This window comes from Papio anubis, chromosome 7, assembly GCF_008728515.1.
Source record: "Papio anubis isolate 15944 chromosome 7, Panubis1.0, whole genome shotgun sequence".
NCBI classification, from domain to species: domain Eukaryota; kingdom Metazoa; phylum Chordata; class Mammalia; order Primates; family Cercopithecidae; genus Papio; species Papio anubis.
The window spans coordinates 28,369,517-28,395,569 of NC_044982.1; the positions used below are offsets into that span (position 1 = coordinate 28,369,517).

The window sequence follows — 26,053 nt, forward strand, 5'->3', positions numbered from 1 at the left end:
ACTGGTGAGAAGAAGAGTATCAGTTTTTTAGGTAATCATCAAATGGGTGAGAACAGATAAGGGGATAGGAAATGAAAAAGAATGAAAGGAAGAGGAATGCAGTCAAAGGACTGCCTTAAAAACAGATTAAACTTCAAGTTGCAACTTAAAATATTAGTAGCACCAGTCACCCAGAAGAATTCTGCATCCTTTCTTGAAAACCTCTTGAAAGAGGAATTCACAACATCCATGTCTGTCATTATTTCTTTCTCTCTTTCTAGAAGGTACCAGACTTATTCCCCCAGAGCATGGTTGTATTTGAAGCTCCGTGTTGTGCATAAGGAATATAATATAGGCTGTCCAAATGTTTTTTATACCAGTGTTGGGATTTAACCTTCCAAGATATCCATGCTGCATCAGTGTGTCTGCAATAAGCTAAATCAAGATCAAGGAAGTCCCCATCAGCTTATCCCACCTGCCACACTCTGTCCTATGATGTGATGCACTTAGTTCTCCAGGCTACTATAAAGCTTGGAGGACTCCTGAGGGGCACCTAGGAGCATAAGGCTAAAGAATATAGGAGGGGAAAAAATAATGTAGGGGGAGGTTATTGGGACTCTAAGAGTCTGCTTTTGCTGGTGTAACTTGTCACCAAAGTTGAGTCATCAAATTCCAGCAATTCATAGAGCTCGGTTCCTCAAAGAGATGCGCTTAACCCTCTCAAGCTACCTGGACACAGCTCAACATCAGGCACATCCCCTACTCATGTCCACCTCATAATCACTTGCTGTTGGCCCTTCCCTCCCTGGTTAAACTGCAAGAACAGAAACTTGATCTCAGCCTCTTCTGGAGCGCCTTCTAATACTAGAGAACTCACCTGATCTCCTCTCCCAGTTCTATTTTTTGACATATGCTCTCTACCAAATCATCTCTTTATTGAAATTGCTGAAGTCTACACCACTGATCTTGGCTTAGGTCTGGAGGATGCATTTACATTGGAAAAGCAGGCTTCCTCCTTACCTTGCTTTGTCAGTTCAGGATACCCTTGACTGCCCACTTCCACAGCTAACTGGATACCATAAACAAACTTCTTCCAGCCTTGAGCAGTTCCTTGATTTGATGATACTGCCCTTTATGTCAAAAATGTCTGATGGACTCAATATCAGGGAGCAGGGGAGAGGAAGTCCCACCCTCCTCATGAGATCAAGAAAAACAGGAAAATATGGAATTATCCCTCTTTCCCATTTTCTTTGGTCCTCTGAAAGAGGTACTGAGTCCCATGTATATTTCAACAAGACATAGTCAAGAAAAATTAGAGTTTTTGGTTATAGGGCAAGGCAGGTAGACCAATCTTGCAATCATCCCAAGGCTCAGAAGAAACACAATAGCAGCAATTGAACTGTGAAGGAAAAGACAATTTTAAGTAGGCTCAGCTCTCAACTCCTGATTTAGGCTGATAATGTGGAAAATTTTTATTTAGGAGAAAAAGGCTTCATTCACAGCCCACCCTGTGCTTAGCTGAGCTGAATTTCCTGCACAGTTCATTCCTTGCATATTTGAATATTTTAAGTTGCAGATGCTGAATTTACAGATCTTTATATGCAGTTTTCTTCAGGGTGTATAATGAGTTAGAATTCCGCCATGAGGACATTAACATGTTCTTTAGGTGGTTTTTGCTTTTATATAAAACTGAAAATAGTCAAACCCCCAACGGCTTCCTTTGACCATGGAGAGCAGATCATTATGGGCAGTGGAATGGAGAGGAAGACAAAAAGCAAACCGTTCCTCAGAGGGAAATTCAGGGAGGAGCCCAGCTCCTCTCCCCCATCCTGGAGCCCCGGCATGGGGCCTAGGGAGGAGCAGGAGGAAGTTAACCGCTTGGTTGCTCTGAAATTAGCTTCATTCACCCCCATTATGGACACCGTCATGCCTGGTTTCATGCTTCCCTCTTGGATGCAGCCCAGCAGGGCCAGCGCCCAAAATGACAAATGGCGGTGGAGAATGGAGAAGCCAAGGGGACAATGGGGATGGGAAACCACGATGCATCAAGGACGGTGCCCCCACCCCCACTGAGGAGGGTCCTGCAGCCAGCCTGGCCCAATGCGGGAAGGACAGGCAGCGCAGCGAATGGCCTGCCAGTGACAATGAGGCTCTGTGACCAGCCAGAGGCAGGGAGGCAAGCGGTTCAGGCAGCTGCAGGACCACAAGCACAAAGCACCTACCTTGTTCACTCATCATGAGGTGGGAGAGGCCTGAGGAAGAGAAAAAGGGAGAAAGGGAAGAGGAGCGGGGAAGGGTAAGGAAAAAAAGAAAGAAGACAAAGTTAAAATCTCAAAAGCAATACAATCTTAATTCTTGAGTAGAAAAAGGAGTGGCAAGGGCCACGCGCTTGCTCACACATCACAGACTCCACATGCACATATCCTGGGACATGCAACAAGCATGGACACCCCAGCCTTCCTGCTGCTGGGCAGAAAGCCTGGCTTTCTAGCTTACAGTCTTGTGTTTGCGGAACTGCTCTGGGCCTAATCTCGAGAACTTTCCTTTTACCACTGTTCTGTGCAAAAAGTAGGATTTGTGATAGATCTGTTAAAGATTAAGTCCCTTGGGAAGCAGACTTAAGACGCCAGGTAAAGTTGGTTTCTTTCTTTTAAATTACTTATAATAGTAATACACGGTCACTGTAGAAACTTGGGAAAAATCATCAGAATAAAAATAAAAATATCAGTTGCAATCCCACCTTCCAGAGACTACCATCCAATTTTTTTTTTCCTCTAGATAGTCTTTTCTACAAAAATTGAATCCTGTGGAATGTACCAAATAAGTTCCTGCTTGCAAGAGTTGCTCAGACAGCCTGGAACTGTTTCTATCACTGTCATGTTAGCCCAGGGACAATGACACCACTTCTTCCACTTCTCCCCTACGATCTTTCCTGGAAAGGCCTCCACACTTGATCAGGGAGGACTAGCCCAACACTGAATGGTTATAAAAGCTATGTAAATTCCAAGTAAATAGATAAGAGAACCTCTGGTTATATTACTATGGAAGGCAAACAGGGATATTAAGAGCTCCTTGGTTCAGGAAAGCACAAGCCTTGATAAATCTGTTAAAAAGAAAAGATTTTCAACCAGGAACCAACTGTACCAGTTATCTGCTCTTGTATTGGTTCTGTTATTACTGGAGATATTTGACAATATCCAAATCACTCCAGAGAACCTTTACTCTGAGCAAAATTCAGGGATATAGGGGATTAATAAAGGAAAAAAAAAAACCTCTAAAGTATGGAAATCTCTAAATGTTTTTGGAGATTACTAGAGATTTAGAAAAGTAATCAGAGACAAAATATAGGTCAAGCAACCGACTTTTAAAAGATCAATGATATATTAAATACACAGATACACATGCCACGAATGTCATGAGGTCTATTTTTTAAACAAATTTCATTAAACTATAATAATATTTTAAATAGACAATTTTAGTATTTGTTGCTCTAGGACCAGAATAAATATTCATGGAAGAATGAAATCATGACAAAACAAGTCATTCTCATGATTTGTTTTGTTCAAAAAATTCATTTTGTGTCTTTGTGGGGGAAGGGTATAGTAAGAAGACAGGAGAAAAGGCCCTAGACTTGATTAAGAGAAACTTCCATAGAAATAACTGTTCTTAAAATGTCTGTTGGAGTATGTGGCAAGGGAAACAGGGACAGAACAGGTGTATGAATTCAGTAGGTGACCCTCACAAGAGTGGCTCACACCTGTAATCCTAGCACTTTGGGAGACCAAGGCAAGAGAATAGCTGGAGTCCAGGAGTTCAAAACTAGCCTGGGCAACATAGCGAAACCCCATCTCTACAAAATAAAAATTAAAAACTTAGCTGGGGTGGTGGTGTATGCCTGTAGTCCCAGCCACTTGGGGGCACTGAGGTGGGAGGATCGCTTGAGCCAAGAAGTTTGAGGCTACATTGAGCTGTGATCGCACCACTGCACTCCAGTCTGGGTGACAGAGCAAGACTTTGTCTCAAAAAAAAAAAAGAGAGAGAGAGAGAAAAAAAAAAAACAAGGATAAGGAAGATCTGAAGAGCTACCTAAGAGTCAAATACAGCGTTAAAAAGGGCAAACATTTCACTCCCGAGATTAAAGATGTTTGGCAGCTGCAGGAAGAAGTGAGTAGGAAAGAGATGGAAGAGTCTTTATTTGACCCATGTTAATATTTTTTAAATTTACCAAATAAAGAGTGAACAGGACATTTCGTAGTAAGAGGGGATTCAAGCCTCATAAAAACCCCTACAGTTGCACCTTATCTTGTGCTTCCCAAAAAGTGTATTTCACTGACGATCTATATCGGCCACCTGGAGATGATTATTTAAAAACAAAGATCCTGGGCTTCACCCAAGACCTAATGAATCAGAATTTTGGGAAGGAATGGGAGCCAGATCTGAATTTTAAACAAGTTGCCCAAGTGATTCCCATGCTTACTGGAACTTGAGAGCCACCCCTTTAGAGTGGCCTATAAATCACGTTTTGGTAAATTAAATCGTATAATAAATGCACTAAGGGGAATTGGATATTTAATAGAAACCTGCAGTGGACCCTTTCATAAAGGGAAGAATCCTTTTAAAATGCAAATAACTCACCACCTGTGTTTTAAAAATTCAAATATGTACTTATCAGGTTTTATTAAACTACATATGTAGTTGCAGTATTGCCACTCAAATAAAATGTTCATATTCGACTTATAAAACCCTTAAATAGAAATACTAGGCCAGAAAACGAGATATGCGATCCTGATGCCAAAACTTTGTTTTTATAGCCAATAAAGCAAAATGGATATGAATCAGTGTGACAGGAAACAGGATTGGGGGGAGAAACCATGTAACCATAATATGATTTGTTTTATTTTGCTTTTTGAGAAAAGAATTTTCTTCCACTTTCAAGGGCTTTTACAAAATCAGTACATTTTCTTGCACAAACCTGTCCCCAGAGCTTGCAGAGTTAAAAACTAGAAACCAAGAATTCCATCATGCCCAGGTCTATTTTGAAATTCTGCTTCTCCGCCTTCTACCTCAAACACTCCTACTTGCTGCTAAAAATCTCAAGCCCCTCAACAGTGAATGGAAGTACCAACAACCAATTATCCAAACAATTCATGTATCTACCACATGCATAGACTAGTGGGGATACAAGTAAGTGTGGGATATCATCCCTGACCTCTAGAGTTCAGTCTAGCTGGGAAGGTATGCATGTGCTTATATTTACACACACACACATCTGACATATATACTGATACCTGACAGTGATGCATGGGGGATCAAGGACTTCAGAGCCAGATTTGATTTCCATCTGTGCTACTTTCTAACTTGTGACACTAGGAAAGTTGTTAAACATTTCTTTGCCTTGACTTTCCTATCATAAATTTTGACTAATGATAATGCCTACCTCTAAAGTTATTTTAAGGATTAATATATATAAATTTGTACCTACACATAGGAGCTTTTTCTTTTCTTTTTTTTTTTTTTTTTTTTTTTTTTTGAGACAGTCTCACTCTGTTGCCCAGGCTAAAGTGCAATGGTGCAATCTCAGCTCACTGCAACCTCCGCCTCCCAGATTCAAGTGATTCTCCTGCCTCAACCTTCTGAGTAGCTAGGATTACAGGTGTGTGTCACCATGCCTGGCTAAATTTTGTATTTTTAGTAGAGATGCGGTTTCCACATGTTGGCCAGGCTGGTCTCGAACTCCTGACCTCAGGTGATCTGCCTGCCGCAGCCTCCCAAAGTGCTGGGATTACAGGCATGAGCCACCATGCCCAGCCTGATAAGAGCTTTATAACAGTTGTTGTTGACGTTATTTTTATTATGCTATGAAAATACACTGACATGTAAGGCAACACTTATTATAGTACCTGACAGACAATAGGTGTTCAGTGTGTGTTTGATGACTGAATGAGAAGTGAATGGATAATTGCTAAGTGTCAAATGATTAATTCAGACAACAAGACCAGTAGGAACTATAAAGAGGGTCCCAGGTGCTCAGAAAAGGTTTCTGGAGGACAGAGGAATGTTTAACGGTCTTGGAAAATGGTTTACGGTTTAGATGGAGGACACTCCAGGTAGCAGCATGAGATCCCATGATCACAATGTGTATTGGTAAGCACTTTTCTGTTCAGTTTTTCAGAAGCAACCAGGACACTGCCAGGCACATAGTTGGGACGTAATAGGATGCCATACAAATAAAGGAATGAATACATGTGCATAGTTCATATAAGGAAAAAGTGAAAGACGATCCTAAGAATCAGAGTATGGAGGTCTTAGGTTTCAAGGCTAAGCAAAGTAGACTTGATCTTGTCCCTGATGGGAGACATTGAGGGTTCGTGGGCAAAAGAAAAACCCAAGGAAGATATCGAAGAAGATTATTTTTGCAATACTGTGGACGAGATGGATTAGAGGGAAAGAGACAGAGGCACAGAAATCAGTTACAGGGGAAGGGCCTAAATTAGTATCATGGCCATGGGAAAGAAAAAGAAAAAGAGGACTGAACAGGCTTTGGTGATGGATGAGATGCTTTAGGAGGGGTGGATGGGAGACTGGGGGAAACAGTAACAGAAATAAGAAGGTGGGATGGAGTAGGGGGATGGATTCAAAGTGGTGTGGATAATGAGTTCTACTTGACATATAAAGAGCTGAAAGGAGGAATCAGTCAAGCAAAAGATCCAGTGTGCCCTTAACAATGTAAGACTACAGTCTGAGAGAGTCAGGACAAATATTAATATAAGGGCTTCTCACAACTCCTTCATGGACGAGAGGGTCAGCACCTGTGTCAGTGAATGACACCCCAAAGGAAAGGGGGTTGGAGCCCTGAGTCTTAACCTGGGAGGAGTGGGGAGATATTAAGATATCCTGGAGGTTCTTTTTTCCCAAGTATATTCAACATTAAGATATAAATGTTGAAATAATTTTACATTCAAAAAAAAGAAAAAGGAACTATATGGTTTTCCAACATAAATTCTAGAAAATAATGCTCAAAAAATCTTAACTGAGGAGGGTATAATTAGCAAGAAAGGAAATAGAGTCTATGCTAGGTATGCATTCTGTATGTTGTTCATGAGGAAGAGGTAAAAATGAAGATGGACCTTCTAGTCGATCTCAGAAACAGGGGGTCAAAATGCATGCCCATGGGCAGCAATCTCCCAGGCCACACTGCCAGCCCTAGGACCAGCACCCTGGCTGGGTTTGGAGTTTGGCATTTATTCTGGGCTTGATATTCCAGGGCTGCCAAAAGAAAAGGCACAGGCTAAAACGGGGGCTCATGGAAGCCGAGAGGACCACATCTTTCCAAAAGAGTCTCACTATCGGCTCTGGCCTTGAACAGATCTTCAACTGTGACTCAAAATCCAGCACCATTAAAGTTCACCTAAGGATGAACAGGAGATGGGCTGTGATAACCCTTTGATAGGCAGGAAATTAAGAATTGCCAATGTCAAATTCTTGTGGAACTATAATTCCTTTCAAAAAAAAAATTACAGAAATATAAGAAAGCAATGGAAATGTCTCCTGTTTGATGTCACACCTTGAAAAAGTGCTACTCCAGTTAGATCCTAACAGGATGTCTGATACTTTTGACCCTTCCGCCTCCCTCTTTCTAGTCCTATTAATATAGTCCACCCTTCTTGTGCCTGCCTATCTGTGGCGCACAGGTTCTCAGGGTATATACAGGAATAAGAGAAGAAAAAGATCACCAGGAGATAAGACATACAAAGTTGAAACTGCCTTAGAATAGACTGCAAATCATATGTAAATTATATGCAAAGTACACGTAAGGCCCTCTAAACTATGTTACACCCTTTGGGAAAATCCCCATGGAGATAGCTATAGCTGCTTTTTCAGCTCGGGAAAATGGAAATGGCTATGAAAGCAAAGTCATTTGTAAGCGGCTGTGGCCATCATGAAGCCTGTCATGAGAATGACTAATACAGAGAATAGAAACCATTTACTGAAACAGGCAAGAGGAAGATGTAATGTTCAGGAACCAGGCCAGAAGTTGAAGGCCTCCATCATTTAAGCTAATATTGTCTCCCCCTTAAATCTATAATATCCCACCCACCTCAGATGGTTTTCAAATCCATCCTTCTTTCCTTCACCCCGGCCTTGTAATTGACAAAAGTATTTCAGGGAAGGAAGGAAGTCACTCACAGGGGGAGAAAAGAAAAGAAAAAGATTCAGAAAAGAAGAAAAAAAAAAGTTATCTCTGCCAAGACTTTTATTTCACTCGCTTTCAGAGTAACTTTTATCTCAGTGAAAAATCCACATATATCATCTCTTTTTTTCATAGTGAAGTAGAGAAATTAAATGTCACTAATTGCTGCAAGTGCCAAGTGCCAACGATGAATTCTTACGAAGCCACAAGGACTTTTTAAAAGAGTAATTACATAAAATCAGAAGGTCATAGAAGCATTCACCTGACGTTTCTGGAAGAACTAGGGAGATGTTGAAGGGGGAAGAGGGTAGGCCCCTGAATTTACAGAAGCCAAAAGTGTCCGTAGGGTGACCAGGAATTTGGAAAAGAGAGAAGGGGGAGAAAATCTCATGTTGTTCAGATTTGCATTTTAAAGAGGGAAGTGGCTTGATAACTCTCCCAAAAATGACCTGGGAAAGGAAGAATTTCATCTTCCAGTTGAAATACACATCTTAGCATTCTGAGCACTAAAGAGAAGAAATCCAGTTAACTTGCTAAAGAGAATTACAACAACAGCTAATATCTGTTGGTTGTTTATCACAGACAAGACATGGCTATGTTATCTCATTAAATACAGCTCTATGTGAAAGACATTGCTATACCATTAATTTTACACGTGAGAAAACCGAGGCTAAGAGCTAAAGTCACACCACCTTAGTGAGGGGTGAAGTGAGGACTCTGCACCAGCAGATGGACTTTACAGCCTGTGATGGTAACCATGACACCAGTTACCCCCTCTAGTTCAGTGCTAATGGAGAAGAAAGGAGATATAGCTCAGAGAATCCAGAAGCAGAAAATAGTGCCTAGACATCAGCTTCATTTATGACCCTGGCCCAGCAGGGCTTAAAGGGCCCTGGGAAACCCTTTTATTTATTTATTTATATACTTTAAGTTCTAGGGTACAAGTGCACAACGTGCGGTTTGTTACATATGTATACATGTGTCATGTTGGAGGAACATCACACACCGGGGCCTGTCCTGGGGTGGGGGGAGCAGGGAGGGATAGCATTAGGAGATATACCTAATGTAAATGACGAGTTAAGGAGAAGCCCTTTTAAATGGCTGTCTTCTCCCTTTCCTCAATCCTCATCCACAGAATCTACTAAAACCTGAAATTCTTATTTCCTCAAGTTATCTAGTGGCATAAAGCCACTTCTCTCTTTAAAATGAAAATTTAAACCTGAGACACACTCAGACTCCCCAGTCATGGATACTGTCATGTGTGAGATCATCAGGGCAGCCAGGCTAAAGGTCTCTCATCCAAGACGGGCATGCACAGGAGCTTTTGAATAGAGAAAGTCAAGAGACATACAGGCTGAAGAAGTCTGCCACCATGGGTGGGAGGAGGGCACAGGGGACAGGGTGGGATTGAGAAGAACGCTTACAGGAAAGGAGAAGGGTCTGAAGAAACCTTCTACCTAAGTCCTCCCTTTTTTTTTTTCTTTTTTTTTTTTTCTTTTTTTTGAGACAAGGTCTCAAAAAATATCTCTGTTGAGTGCAGTGGTGCAGTCATGGCTCACTGCAGCCTCAAACTTCTGGGCTCAAGCGATCCTCCCACCTCAGCCTCCTGAGTAGCTGAGATTACAGGCAAAATCCATAATTTTGTCTCAGACCAGCCCTTTCCTGAGTAATTCCCTGACCTTCACTATAAACTTGAATCTACTTTTTCTGCCCAGGGTTTGCTAGTTCCTCACAGCAGAGCCTAGGCCTGCTCCACATTTGGATCAACGATGTGTCTGAAGACATTCACGGCATGCTGTCTGGATGTTGTGATGACCTCAACCTGAAAATAACCGATTTGTTAGATATAAAAATTAGGGTCCAAAAGGATGAGAACAGGCAAAAGTGAAATTTAATGTTAAAGGCTAAATGTAAATTTTGGCATTTAAGTGCCATCCTCTACCCTGAATCCACCAAAATAAAAATGTTGAATAGCCTCGCCTTTTCTCAGCATTGTCTGTACCAGACATAGGGTTTTGGTTCAGTGTATGTTGCCATACATTAGAAGAGGCTTTAATCAAGTGGGGTATTAATTCCACAGGAGAATACCTAGGATCGTGAGGGACCCAAAACATGTTGACATGCAGAACAGCTCAAGGAACCACTATGTGTAACCCAAACAAGAGAGAGCTACTTCGTAAAAAACTCATGGAAGAACATGAGAGCTGCCGTCAAGCATCAGTCTCGTTATGTCGCCGAGGCTGTAGTGCAGTGGCACCATCTCGGCTCACCGCAACCTCTGCCTCCCGGGTTCAAGCGATTCTCCTGCCTCAGCCTCCCAAGTGCCTGGGACTACAGGTGCACACCACCATGCCCAGCTAATTGTTGTATTTTTAGTAGAGACAGGGTTTCAACATGTGGGCCAATATGGTCTCGGTCTCTTGACCTCATGATCTGCCCACCTTGGCCTCCCAAAGTGCTGGGATTACAGGCGTGAGCCACCGCGCCCAGCCCCCATCGAGCATTTTTAAAGGTGTACATGCATGATGAAAAACATAAAAAGCAAGTACATTTGCCATGAACAGAGGGTAAAATAATAAGGGAAATTTTATTTGCCAGAAAGGCCATAAAAAAGAGTCAGAATGAGGTTGTACGAGAAATCTACCAAAAAGTCCTCCCAACTCTAAGATTCTTTGCCTCTATGAATTCAGATGATCTCCAAAGAGACCAAGCAACATATTGGGCTGAACTGTGTCAAACTGCTGATAGGTGACTGGCTTTGGCCCATAAAAATGGTGGTTTAATACAGTTGAAATCCCCTGAGAACACTACCCATAATCAGAATGGCAGGCTTCAACAACAGCCTGCCACTACTACAGCCAAGCTACACAAAGCTTCAAATAATCACCTAACAGCAATTATGAGCTAACACTCAGGATAATCATGTAGGATTTACATATAGGATTTTGGCTTTTCTGCAAGCTTTACACAGCACTGAGAATGGATTGAATAGTTGGACTGATGATGATGATGATTTCCAGAGACTCAGAAGAGAGAGATCCTGCTGCTAATTCTCCAAGATAGGGGTTGCCCAGATTCCAGCCTCTGAGTTTTGTCTTTCCTTGATACTACCATGTTCTGTCCTCACCACCAAGCCTTTTGTGGTATGTAATCATACCAGCCAACTCACTGTTTGCCACTAGACCAATATTGTTCTTATGGCATGGTGGCTGAACTGAACAGAAAGGGTTTCTTCCTATCATGCCCATGAGTAACCAACAGCTTCTATATGGCCTAATTATTACAGGGTAGGGGAAAGAATGTCTCCAGCCTATTCCCAAGCTATTCCATCTCTTAGTGGGGAAGGAGTGGTGAGGTTTCCTTATGCATTCATGCCATGGAAGACAGAGAGACAAAGGTAGTTATGCCCATCACTCTAAGGGCTAAGGGAGCAGCAGTAATGACTTTTAGAAAAGAATCATTCCAAAGGAAAGAAAGTCTTTGCTCTCCAGCTGTCATGAACTTCCCTAAAACAGTTCTTCATTCGTGAATAACATGAAGCTAGAAGGGACAGCTGATGTGCTAGATAAAAGCACTGCACCCAAATAGATCACGGTGTGCTGGATTTAACAAAGTCAAAGAATGATCCCAAGCTTTAGTCAAATAAACCAATTGCGCAAGTCCAGGAAAGGGAGAGAAATGGGCACAAACATAGTAAAGACTTTCATTGACATTACAATAGTAAAGACTTTCATTGACATTAAGTTCAATTAATACTATAATCTTTTTTATTAAGGCTAAGATGTTTGGTGCTGTCATTAATAGACACCTAGTCTAGAAAAAGGGAGTCCAGGCCAGGCACAGTGGCTCACGCCTGTAATCCTAGCACTTTGGGAAGCCGAGGCGGGTGGATCACCTGAGGTCAGGAGTTTGAGACCAGCTTGGCCAACATGGCAAAACCCCATCTCTACTAAAAATAAAAAGTTAGCCAGGTGTGTTGGTGTGTGCCTGTAATCTCAGCTACTCAGGAGGCTGAGGCAGGAGAATCGCTTGAACTCGGGAGGCAGAGGTTGCAGTGAGCTGAGATTGTGCCACTGCACTCCAGCCTGGGCAACAGAGCGAGACTCCATCTCAAAAAAGAAGAAAAACAAACAAACAAAAAAGGGATCCTGAGACCACTCTACAATGAACTGAACTGATCCCAATCATATTCAGAATACTGTATGTGGTGAGGGCATCCTTCTTTGGAAAGGATGCAGAAAATAAAATGTGTCATTTTTTAGAGAACAATGACCTGGAAGAAAGAATTAAAACTGCTTGTAGGAGAATGCTTTAAAAAAAAAAAAAAAACTGGAGATGTTTTAGCCTTTAGAAAAGAAGATCCTTAAAGACAAAAGCCCTGTCTTCAAACACTAGGAGTGTAATTAGAGCTATTCTGTGTGTCTCTAAGGGCTGGAAGCCACACAGGTGGTGGAGGCTATAGCAAGGAGGGATACAAAAGAGCTTTCAAACATTCAGTGCTGTTGGAATGGAATGGAAAAGCTAAAGGAGCAATGAGTTGCTCATCTCTGAAGGGGTCCAAGCCAAGTCTGAATTAACTCTTACAGAAGAGATTCAAAAATTAGTTGCACAGAGAGCCTTGACAATCTATTGGGCCTCTTCCTTCCCTGAAATGCTGATTCTAACCACAGGTTTATGAGCACCTACAATATCGCAGGTAGTGGGGATACAGGCATGGATAAATCTCTGTTCTCAAAGAGTAAGACACTGCTGCCCTTCAAGTTCCCATGGTAGCAGATAAGGGGGCCAGAAAATACACAGCTGACTATGGTATATCATCATGATGGCTTTACTAGCCCTATGTCCTAAAAGCCATGGGAAACTCAAGGGAAGATTACCATCCCATCCTCCTTTCTACCTCCTCTTCACAATCTCCCACACTACGCATAATATATGTGAGTGTATAAAATTGCGGTGAAGAGCGAAGCTTTCAGGTCCCTTCACCTTCAAGATGACTTTATTTTAAAACAGTGATTCTCAAACTTCAGTTGTATTAGAACCACCTGGGAGAACTATCATAGTTTAATAAGCCTGGATTTCATTCATTAGCTCTCCAAGTGATTTTGATGCATACCAGAGTTTGCAAACCACTGCTCTCAATAATCCAAAGCCTGGATTCAAATTCTAGCTCCACCTCTCACTAACTGTGGGACTCCTGAGCAAGTTAACTTTGCACTTCCTTCTGCCTCTCATCTGAAAAATATCTGTATAATTTCCCGCCTCTCATCTGCAAAATATCCTTTCAGAATCACTGTGACAGTCACACGTAACCACATACGGAATACACTTAGCACAGTTCCTAGCACACAGGAAGGGCTCAAAAGCATGTAGTTATTGCTGTCATTATTTAGGGGACTGGTCTATCTAGGTCCTGTCTCTGCCCTGCCCTCGGATCTCTTGCCAACACCATTTCTCTAATAAGCTGGCAGCACTAGCAGACCACCTGCCCATTGCATCCTCAGATGCCTCCCTACATGGTCACAGTCAGCTAAGCTACCCCATAAAAGGACCCACTGCCCTCGACTCTCAGCTGCTTTCTACCTCCTCACTCCTCCTGAGGCCTAGCCCAGCAAACTGACAAGCTTAGCCTCGTCCTTACCAGACCTTCCTAGGCAGGTCTGCAGACTGGGAGGGTCTCCAAGGCTGTCCCAAACTAGCTGTGTGGCTTAGCTGAGTCACACGGGAGGTCTGTTGCCTCATTTCCCCCTCCTGGACAGGGAAGGAACTGCTCTGGAACAGTCTCTCAATGGCCTCATCAATGACATTTTGAGCAGCACAAATCTTTGAATGAGGCTTTCCTGCATATCACAGCGCATTTAGCATTCATTGCCCCTTCCTTCTAAATGCCACTGCTGCCCCTCCACACTGGAGCAACAAATAAACACCTCCGCCCATTTGGCAAGGTCAGGGGCAGGATATCACGAATGATTTTTCCAGCTAAAATTCTGGCCTTGCCCTCCAGAACTGGGAAATGAAATATGACCATAACCAATACCCCAGTGGGTCTGCCTGTCTAAGATAATAAAGGAGGGATTTCTAACTGCTCTAGAAAAAAGCACCAAGGTCCAGTGATCTGCATCCCTGAGTGAGCCCAAGCTGCAGGCAGGTTGAGAAGCAGCTCCTTACTCACACTTACTCATTGAGAACAGCTACAGCAGCCAGGGGGGTCTTCCTGGGCCCCAGCCGGGCAATTGGCTGGGAGTTGAGCACTGTTAGCCTAGCTGAGGGCCCCCTTCCAATCTAATTACACGCAAAGGAGGTAGATTTCCCTGCAGCCTCCAACTCCCACTGAGCCAAGCCCAAGATGGGCACTGAATAAAGATTCATTCAATTACCTTCTGTCTCAGGGTGAACCCCAATAAAAAGCGGACTTTCTTTCAGCGGGATGTGGGATAAAACAAAGAGCTGAGTCCTAAGCACTGCTGATTCATTCAGGAAGCGTTTTTCTGTGCCTGCGATGTATTGGCACTGTACTAGGCTAAGAGGACACAGTTGTAAACAGCAGTGTACCTTTGTGCAGTGTACACTCTAGTGGAACTCCCTAGGAGATGTCTCCTGGGCCACACCTACCAGGGTTTGCATTCTGTTCCACCACTTTTTACTGGGTTGTATCAGTGAGGTACTCATTGTACCTGAGCCTCAATTTGTTCATGGGTGAAATGGGCCAAATAGCAATTTACCTCCTAGGGATGTCAAAAACATTAAATGAGGCATGTAAAACTTAATATTTCCATGCCTGGCTTAAAATACAAGCTCAAAAATTTCAAGTGTTTTTTCTCACAAGGTAATAAGGAAGAAAAGCAAGTAGGAGTATTGACCCAAAGAATAGCAAAGAAAAAACAAATATCTCATAGGCACTACTAGAGTTAGAAGGTTTCAGTCTTTGGTAATGGAGAAGGCATTCTCCTGGTTGCTATTCCCCAAGGTATCTCAGTCAGATGATCTAAGCATACAGCTTCAGAGTCAAAGAAGCCTGAAAGGTCATCTGATTCTAATCTATCAGGTTAAAGAAAAGAAGCCTATTTGCCCAGAGAGGTTACATGACTTGCCCAAGGGCGTACAGCTCCTGGGAAGAGTGGCAGAACTACCAAGCAGAAATTCCAGACCTGCATTTACATTCTGAAACTTACCATACCTGCTTCCGACCTTGGGCAAAGGATGCAATGTCTTGGAGCTCAAGGTTCTTCATCGGTGAAGTGGTAGGTGCCTGGCACACTGTGGGTTGTCTACAAAATATTGGTCTCCTTTGCCCCCTTTTACTGGTTCCTAAGCCCCACTTGAGAACAATGGCTGGGATCTAAGTTTGAGGGAACTCTCCACTGGAAGCACAAAGGGCAGGACAGATAGGAGAGAATATGCGGCAGGAGAGAACAGCAGATGTGTTTGGGGAGGTTCTACAGCGCTGTGCAGGAGCATGCCTCAAGATGATTAGGGAGACCAAGACAGCTACAACGGTGAGTTGATTTTCTGTTTTTAAAAAAACCTTTCTGAGCCAAAGTATCTTCATCTATAAAATGGAAACATGTGCTTAAAGGATCAACTGGATAACTTATGTGAACCCCGAAAATCTGAGGTCTCAGGTAATTCAGAAAGTTTATTTTGCCAAGGACCCACTGGGACACAGCCTCAGGAAGTCCTGCTGACATGTGCCCAAAATATATAAAACAACTTAGTTTTATATATTTTAGGGAGACATGAGATATCAATCAATATATGTAAGAAGTACATTGGTTCGGTCTGGAAAGGTGGGACAACTTGAAGCCAAGGCAGGAAGTGGGGAGGGGGCTTCCAGGTCACAGATAGGTGAGAGATGAATGGTTGCATTATTTTGAGTTTCTGATTAGCCTTTCCAACAGAGGCAATCAGATAGGTATCTATCTCAGTGAGCAGAGGGGTGACCTTGAATAGAATGGGAGGCAGGTTTCCCCTAAGCAGTTCCTAGCCTGACTTTTCCCTTTAGCTTAGTGATTTGAGGGCCCCAAGATTTATTTTCCTTTCACATTTGTAATAATAGCTATTTCATATATGGTTAACTATGTGCCAGGCACTGTTCTAAAGACTTTACATGCACAAGCTCACAATCTTCGAAACAACTCCGTGAGGCAGGTTCTCTTATTCTCCCTATTTTGCAGATGAAAGAAGTAGAACCCCCACAAAGGTAAAGTAACTTGAATAGGTCATAGTGCCATGATAGAGACAGAGGTGGCAAACTTTTGTGTAATAAGGAGCCAGATCGTAAACACTTCAGGGGCTATGAGGCTCTATCACAACTATGCAACTCTGCCTGTGCAGCTCAAAAGTAGCTGAAGACAGGCCAGGCGAGGTGCTCACACCTGTAATCCCAGCACTTGGGGAGGCCGAGGCAGGTGGACCACAGGAGGTCAGGAGTTCTAGACCAGCCTGGCCAACATGGTGAAACCCCGTCTCTACTAAAAATACAAAAATTTGCTGGGTGTGGTGGCACACACCCATAATCCTTGCTACTTGAGAGGCTGAGGCAGGAGAATTGCTTGAACCCGGGAGGCAGAGGTTGCAGTGAGCCAAGATTGCACCATTACATGCCAGACTGGGTGACAAGAGTGAAACTCCATCTCAAAAAAAAAATGTTAGCCAGAGACAACGCATAAAGGAATAAAGGAATAGGTGTGGCTATGTTCCCGAAGAACTTTATGAGCATGGAAATTCAAATTTCATAAAATTTTTGTCTTACAAATTGTTCATCTTTTGACTGTTTCCAGTCACTTAAAAATGTAAAGCCCATTCTTAGCTTTCAAGCCATACAAAACCAGGCTGCAAGCTGGATTTAACCCTCAAGCTATAGTTCGCCAACTCCTGCTCCATCCTATGCTATCTCCCCTTACATCTACGTGAAAGATGTAAGGTGTCAGACAGAGTGTGCCTGAACAGTGACCAGCACAGACTAAGTGGTCAGTAAATGCTCATTCTCATTCCCTTCCCTAATCTCGTTCTCCTTCTTCGCCACAACCAGATCAGATATCTCATTTTGCGCCCAGCACAAGAGAGGAAGGCGAGGACTTTAGCGAGGTGGGCTGCAACTTCTCAGTAAAGAAGTTACTGAGGAGTGTCCCAAAGGGGAGGAGAGAGTGGGAATTTGAGCTCAGTGTGCTCAAACTTTAATGAGTATACACCTAGAGGTCCTGATAAAATGCAGATTCTGATTTAGTAGGCCTGAGAATCTGCTGGTCGGTCCTGCAGGTCACCCTGTGAGCAACAAGCTTCAAGGGCATCCCCTCTGTGTCCACAAACACAAGTCAGACTCGCGCTGCCTCCAGGCTTTGGGTTCAGGCTGGACTGAGCGGCTCCCTGGAGACAGGGCAAGGTCCAGGACATATAATCAGGTCCCCTCCCCAAGGACAGCCTGAGATGACTTACAATGGAGGAGGAAGACAATACGGGGCGGAGATCAAGAGTGGGTAGGGGAAGGCTCCAGCAAAGGCATCTGTTCCTTTGGCAACAGCAGACAGAGGCCTCCTGGGGGCCCAGCAGACAGGAGCCCCTCCCGCCGTGCCTGCCAGGGCTCTGACGGACGGAAGCAGGAGGCCTATTTCCTCATCGGGCCTCTGAATAACTAGGGCACTTCCACAAGGTCACAGTTATTCATTTAAATTCCAGGTCTAATCAGCAGACAGAGCTTGAGAAATTATCCCTTCTGAGGAGAGAGGCTGTCATTGGAGCACCATAAACAGCCCCTCCAGGCAGGAGGGACAAGCACTAAGGGAGGGGAGAAGAAGGTCCCAGAATTGTTCCCTGTGCTCTAACCGACTAACTCGACTACTCTTGTCTCTTCGTCACCTCCAAATGGCTTCCAGAGAGTTCTGGAACAGGCAAAAGGCAGGGGAGGGTTTAAGACAGGGCAGAGATGCCCATCTGTGCCCTACAAGCAGCCCAGGAAGACCAGTGACAAATTCCAATGTACAAAAGCATGGGATAAAGCACCTGACAGGGGTCCCTGCCAGGCCACAAATGGGTTACATAGCCTTAGAGAAGTCCCTTCCCTTCTTGGGCCTGAGTTTGCACTCCTTGGACAGGATACCCTTTAAGCTCCGCCATGTCTTGGAACCCTACAAACTCAAAATTTCCCATGTGCTTGTGGCCATACTTCTTTTTTTTTTTTTTTTTTTTTTTTTTTTGAGACAGAGTCTCGCGCTGTGTCACCCAGGCTGGAGTGCAGTGGCGATCCACCGGCTCACTGCAAGCTCCGCCTCTCAGGATTCCAGCCATTCTCCTGCCTCAGCCTCCGAGTAGCTGGGACTACAGGCGCCATGCAGCCCGGCTAGTTTTTTTGTGTATTTTTTTAGTAGAGGCGGGGTTTCACCATGTTAGCCAGGATGGTCTCGATCTCCTGACCTCGTGATCCACCCGCCTCGGCCTCCCAAAGTGCTGGGATTACAGGCTTGAGCCACCGCGCCCGGCCCATACTTCTTGTTCAATAGAAATTTTTGAGGTTAAACTCTGTGCCATGTGCAATGCAAAGAGCTGGGAATGCAGACACAAACAGGACACAGCCTGGCCCACAGCTCTGTCATGTGAAAAGCAGGGTCTGGAAGAACAAGAGCACAAGCTTTGGAGGCAGACAGATCCGGGATCCTGGCCTAGTCACTAGCAGGAGGTGACCTGGGCAAGTTACTGAACTCCCTGCAGCAACTTTTCTCCCTCTGTGCTGACGATGGTAACACCAACCTGGAGGGGCTGACACAGAGGGTTAAGAGAATGTCAGAGCTGGGCTCCCAGGCCCTCTTCAGCACCTGCCAAGTGCTTATTGTTACTGTTATTATTCTGAACCTCCTCCCCAAAGGCTACAAGGAGGGAATGTGGATTTCACCCCATGAAGTCGAAGAAAATGTGCCTGCCCCTTTTTCCTGGGTGCCCTGGGCTCTTGCTCCAAGTCCCCAGCCTGTCTCTGGGACCTTGGGAAAGGTATTGGCCACCAGGCCCCATCTCAGACTTTTACATTAGGGTTACTTCTAACTCATCTCCTCCACATGTAAAATTAATCAATTAATCAATCGTCCCTTTATAGTCTTCCAGCGGCCTCTGGTAAATAGTTACATTAGCTCATAAAATCCCCAATTTGTCTTCCTGAGGGGAAGGAAAAAAAAGTCAGAGAACCACCAAAGGCTTCTTGTTTCAGAACCACAGTGCTGCTGGCTCCAGAATGCCTGGCCAGGGGCTCAGAGAGGCAGGAGGCCCCCGCTGACCTCAGCCAGGGCTGGGCATGCTCAGGCCACCTCCTGCCACGTCCAGGGTCACAAGGGAAGGGTCCAAACCAGTGATTTGCTTCAGGCTCAGAAACCACGAAAAAGCAAGGGGTTGGTAGGGCAACAAGATTGGTAATCAGCCCTTGACACCTCAAGGACAGAATGAAGAGCACAAGATCTGAAATTAGGCTGTAATCCCCTCTTGGCCCTGCCACTCAACAGCTAGGTGACCGTCACACATCATTTAACTTCCCTGGGCCCCAACTTCCTCAGCACTGAAATGGCGCTCAGGCTACACACCTCAGAGGGATAAGAGAACAAAATGAGACAATAGCCATGAAATTGAAATGGTGTTGGTCAGGCTGATCATAGTTGCTGTTATCTGAGGAAGGGTGACTCACAGACCTCTACCCCTTTGAAAGGATGGCAGAAGGCCTATTGGTCCACTGTGTTTCACTCTGCCATGTTATCTCACCCAGGACCAATATGGCGCCTGTATAAGCACTAGAAAAAGATGCCCCTTTGGTCAGAGGCAGCCGCATGGACACAGCTTGGCAAGAGGAACAAAGGCTGGATTCATACCCCCATGCACCCCCTTGGCTGGGAGACCCTAAGCAGGGCCCAGCTCTATGTGATGACCCCTGGTCACATCTCTACTGGGAACCAGAAAGAGAAGAAGCCACGTGGCACTTTACAAACAAAACAAGGTGTTGGGCTTACTCCCTCGCTTCCTTGAGGTTTCCCAGCAAATATCATCTTATCAGAGGATACTTCCCTGACTGCCTATTGTAAATTAGGGACTTCTCCTCTATCCTGCTTCAATTTTCTCCACAGCACTTCTCACCCACCCCCTGACACTATATATATGTAATATATACATAACATGCATATATGCATGTATATATGTATGCATATAAAGTATGTGTATATATACATAGATATGTGTGTGTCTGTGTGTACATTTTAGATCATTGTCTACCTCTGTCCAAAATAAAAGGTCCATGAGGGTACTGACTGTCTTCTGTTTTGTTCACTGTTTTGTCCCCATGGCCTAGAACAGTTCCTGGAACATAAATATTCGTTGAGTGAGTGATTGAACTAAAATATTATTAAATAGAAATAATAAACTTAATGGCATCTTCCTAGGAAATGCTGTCCTGGGCTTTGGTTCAAACACCAATTATTTTCAAAGGTAGGGAGCAGGCAGGAAAAAATGGAGAGAAACTCTCTGCATTAAGTAGAATAACTGTATTCTACTTTTATGTGGTGTATGATCCCACATAGAACAATGATCAGAAGAATGTTACTTAAGTCTGGTTGATTATTTTAGATATTTAAGAACAATAAAAAGATACATTCATTCAGAAAGAAGGCTGCTAATAAAGAAAATGTCATATTATCTCTAAGCAAAAACAAACAAATAAGCAATAGTCTCATTAGGAAATACTTAACAAAATCTTTAATCACTGAGAATTTTCACTCATGAGTCCTAGCATGTTCCAATGGAGAGTCAAAAGTTCAAATCCCAGTGCTACCACTGACAAGCTCTATGACCGTGGGCAAAACTGCTTAACCTAACAGGCCCTAAATTTCCTGTACATTAAAATGAATATAATGATACTTATCTTGTATTAATGCTATAAAAAAATTAAATGTTAAAAGGCCTAAACAAGAAAATATGTGAAAACACCTGAGATGATGCTCCCTTCCTATTTGGTCAAGTTAATTATTCTTTTTAACTCAAAGTTCTAGCCAGTTCAGAATAGTCTCCAAACCATTCTAAGTCATCTGACACTTATCCATTAATGTTTGCATCAGTTCACATGATTCTATGTATGTGTGTGTGCATATATATTTGTCTATACACACACAATGCTTAAAACCAGGACTCTGGATGAAGACACACTTTAAAAAGAGAAATGCTTAATTATTATAAAGGTGGTTCTTTTATTTTTTCCATTGACAAAAACCATTTATTCAAACCATCCCACTTTTTTTTCCACAGTGAGCATGTATTATTTACATAACCAGGAAAAACAATAAATATTGCTGATTTCCTTGTGAAAAATACATTTCTTAGAATAAACAGAAAGAAAGCTCCTTTCACCCACATCATATTTTCCATGCTACGTATGTCATATCTTCTGCTTTCAACCATATGAAGCTACAAAAGATAAGCAGATGTGTGGAAGACAAAGCAAAACCTGTTCATTAAATTGGAGAATACTTATCTAAGAACATCTTTACAAATACTTTCCCAAAAATGCTCATTTTCTGAATCACCCAGAAATACTAAGGAGAAGGAAGTTATTATATTAAGTATGAGAACCATATTCCTTTGGTTTTAAAATGGTTCTTCAAAACCAATACAAATCCATTAATTCGAAGCATTTCTTCTTCTAAACCTAGATCAGTGAAAATGCAATATACTCAGAATTTTGTCTCTCTAAAAGTCTCACTCAGACTCAAACCATGCACAATCTAGCAGAGGGGAAATTCCCACAGCAGCTGTGCAAACACAAAGACTCACCTGGACCTTGACTGACATCTGTGGCAGCATTTTCAAAGGGAGGGAAAGGGAGAGGAGAGAAAGGGGGAGAAAAAGGAAGAAGAGTGTTAGCAGCACACACACACACAATGCAATATGCACTTGCATGACTATCAAGTTCATGCAAGCCCCAAAGGTACTCAGCTTCTGAGCACTTAGTTCTACCTTCACCCAAAAACCACCCATGCAAGCCGAGGGGCCAGGCTCCCTTTTCACTTTGCATGTAGCAAGAGAGGTAAGCTTCACATCTGTCCGGAAAGACATCATCCTGGAATCAGATAGGGATTCAAAGAGCCAAGCAGACTGGAATCCTGCAAGAATATTGGTTAAAATATTCTGGTTGATTTCTGCACACTGACACCAAAGCAAATCCTCCTCCTCCTCCTCTTCGGATACCAAACACTGGACATGAAGTCAAGCAAGGTTTCCCAGCAGAGAGAAAAAGTAAAAATGGACCACTCCCTTGAGAAACAAGCGAAAGAGGCATAACAATTAAGAGCAAGTTACAGATTTATTCGCCACATAGGACTGAAGGACATAAGATCACAAAATATTTACAAATCCCCCCCTCCCCAGTATACCCAGTGACCACGCTTCATCACAGACAGCAGTGTGTGTGCATGAGATTGTGTGTGAGTAGATCATTCATCATACAAATTGAAATCCTGCCTCCTCCTTTAATTTTTTTCCTTGTTTTTCACCCCATCACTAATGACAGAAATTGCCATTTGAAATCACTTTTGACAACTACGAATAAACACCCAACCCTAGAAAGGTTGATATTTGAATTAAGCCAATGAACTTTCAGAAAATGAAGAACGCTTCACTCCTATCAGCTCCATGAACAACATAATCTCCTCATCCTTTCCTCAGATGTGAAATAGAATTGGGCTAGGGAAGCATAACCCAGAGCAGCCCAAGGCACTGTTAAAACCCCTAGGCCCAATCTGAGAGGATATACCACAGCAGAGGAGAAGGAACAAGGGGCTGCTTCAGGAAACCACTGACCAACCCGGCAGTCTTGGATAGCTCACTTAGAATCACTGAACAGTGGATCTGGAGTAGCCACAGACGCTAAGTACCTAGTTTAGTTCTTTTTTGTAAAGATGGAGGATGAAAGAAGTAGAGACTTGTACTAGGTCACACAGCTACTTCAGGGGCAGAGACTAGAAAATATCCTAGATCTCCTGAATCCCACCCAGTCCATCATTCCATTCAACTGAAGCCTAGGTCCCTCAAGAGCATACAGGAACTGAATTTGGTTTGCAGATTAAAGCGATCATGCTGAAGCCCTGGGGAAGCTGGGTGAGCGTCTCCCTACTACCCTATGAGTGGGTCATGGTTTATTCTCTGTGCCTCTAATTTGCTGCCTGAACAGGATGGGTAATGTTCTTCATGCCAACCAATAATGAAATGCCTGCAATCAGATTTGTAAAGTTCCAGTGTATCCTTAGGGCTCTTGTCCCAGGAAAATCCAGGTGCTGACCAACTAAGCTGTGGCCCAGAATGAAAGAGAAACATACCCATAGCAACAGCTGAGCACTTCTCTAGCCCCCACCCTGCCTCCCCTAGAAGCTGTATCTGCCCAAAGAAACTTCTAGAAAGCTCTGAATCATGCCTCAGCCACACCCCCCCCTTCAGGTTTTCTAGTGTGTTAGATTTAGGGATGAGTGGCAGGAAGAAGAGAAGAGGTGGAAAGGGAAAAAGTGTTGTATAAATAACTAGGCAGGGCCATTAACTGTTATTGATGGATTGCCTAGAATAGATATTAAAATACCCCTTAATTAAACAGGATATCAAACTATTTACATGTGGCTGAGTTCTGTAGCAGAAGAATGTCAACACCATTGCTCATACAAATAGTCTCTTTAGGGACACCAAGTCCCAGGGAGACAGAATTCCCTGGAACTCCAAAGGTTTTTCAGTACCGGTTACTAGCCCATTGGGGATGTGGTTACGATCTTAAACTTCAGAGACAGACAGGTCTGGGTTCAAATCCCAGCCTCTCTGTGGCCTTGGACTCATCATTAAACTTCTAAGAGTCATCTTCCTTGGCTATAAAATGAGAATGATATCAGAGCCTCCCTCATGGGGGTGTTATGAGAATTAAATGAGATTAAATACTTGTAAAGCACTGAACTAAGTACAAGGCAAATGCTACATAAATGTTAGTGACTCTGATTGTTATCAGTTTGAATTACCACAGACAGAAATACAAAAAAATATTGACCAGATGGCTCACTGGAAACACTAAGAAATCACAGGAATGAAGCCAGTGATTTTGGTTCCACTTTTCTGCTTACGAATAAGGATGTCTGCTCCTGATCTCCCCTCCCTCTGGTTCTTTCCCACCCCATTCCTCAGTGCGAAGTGAAGGAGTGAACAGAAGCAAGGATCAAAACAAATTCCATCCTTATTTCTTTTGTTTTCCCTCCTCAAGTCTCAATTTGGCATAGTTCTAGTCCTGTATGTAAAAATACTACACCTATTCCTGTCAAAGAGGGGCAACAATCCCACCAAAAACAAACAAACGAACAAAACCTTCTGGCTGGGGATCAAGGTCCAAGCTCAGTTCCTAGCTGTGGCACTGACCTGGAGGCAGGTCTGAGCGTTATTCCAACTTTAGGACTAGAGACACATTATCACCTGGCCCCTGGCCCAAGAAGCAGTGAGTGACCTGAATCTCGGGACTCAATTCTGACTAACAGCATGAAATGGCGAAGGCAAGAGGTAGATGAAGGAGGGGGATGGCTAGCAAGTAAAGATCAAAACCTTAGCAGTGTCCATCTGCCAGACTGCCTATCCAGCATCCCCTTCCTCTTCTGCTTGTAACAATCCTCAGTTGTTTCCCAGGGAAGCCTCCCTTCCCAGCCTTAGCCCACGTGGTTTGCTAGAGGTGACCCACTCCCACTTGAGCTCCAAGGGTAGTAGTCATGTGACTCAGTCCAGGTCTTGAGAATATTCTATCTCCAATAATTGGCTCTGGAACAGACACGTGACCCAAGCCCAACCAACGAGAGTCGACCCATGGAATTTTACTGGAATTATCAGGAAATGGGGTGCTTTCATTTCTCTAGAGCTGCCATATTCCATCTTTGTTACCACGTGAAGACAGCTTACCTAAAAATGTGGGGAGCATAGAAGAAAACAGCTTTTCTTAATAAGGGGATTAAGATGACCTAGAACCAAATCCCAGCTCCACCCCTTCATCTAGAGGCAAGTATCTTAGCTTCTCTGAGCCTCAAACTTCTCATGTATAAATGGAGATACTAAAAGTATCTATTTCTGTGAGTTTTATCAATGAAGATCATCTATTCACCATTCAATACATATTGACAGAGCATCTATCATAGGCCAAACTCTGCTTTAAACATTGGAGACAGAAGCCGAATGAAACAGACAATACTCTTGGGTTTTAATGGGAATAAAAACAGATATATAAAGTCAAATAGTGATTGGAGCCATGAAGAAAGGAAAAGTAGAGTAAGTGCCAGCAAAGTATCCCCATTTTAGAGAAGGTAGTTAAAGAAGGTGTTTCTGAGGAAGTAATATTTGAGCTGATACCTGAAGAAGGTGAGAAACACTCTTATGTATACCTGACAAAGACTATTCAGGCAGGGGAACAGCAAATGCAAAATATCTAGGCTGTATCTGCTCAGTTAGTTATTTCTACGTTATGATAGAAAAACCGAGGACTGGCTCACATTACCTTCCCTCTCCCACCTTCCCAGCTCTACCATTCACACACGTCCTCAGTAGGTAACAGGTACTCAATAAATATTCGGGGGAAAAAGTAATCCTGATGAAAACTAGCTCTGGCCCAGTTGCAGCTATCTCCCTTAGGATCTCCATGCTCTAAACAGTAGGAACAAAACAGGAAAGAAAGAATTGGAAACCCACCTCCATCTTTCACCCACTCTGTTCAGCATCACAACCAGGGAAGAAGTAAATTAGGGCATTCCTGCCTCCACTCAGAGCCCCATGGACACTTATTGCATATTCAACAATAACTTCAGCCACAAGTGCATATGTTCAGCATGGTTATCCTCAAGTCCAAGGGAAACAATTTTCTGCAGT

General features: G+C 43.3%; 1 protein-coding gene across 39 annotated transcripts in view; it reads right to left on the reverse strand.

Moving 5' to 3' along the window:
• The window catches only part of NRXN3 (neurexin 3), a 1,717,425-nt gene that overhangs the window by 1,582,909 nt on the left and 108,463 nt on the right, over nucleotides 1-26,053 (reverse strand). For 30 of the 39 annotated variants that reach the window (XM_031669072.1, XM_031669069.1, XM_031669068.1 and 27 more), the window contains exons 3-4: nucleotides 21,959-21,976; nucleotides 2,202-2,231 (exon numbers count right to left, since the gene is read on the reverse strand). The exons of 6 other annotated variants lie outside the window; for them this stretch is intronic. In XM_031669072.1, the coding sequence (XP_031524932.1) occupies nucleotides 2,202-2,231; nucleotides 21,959-21,976 (48 nt within the window). The remainder of the gene's footprint in view (nucleotides 1-2,201; nucleotides 2,232-21,958; nucleotides 21,977-26,053) is intronic. 3 more of the 39 variants (XM_031669084.1, XM_031669060.1, XM_031669076.1) reach the window with 1 other exon arrangement.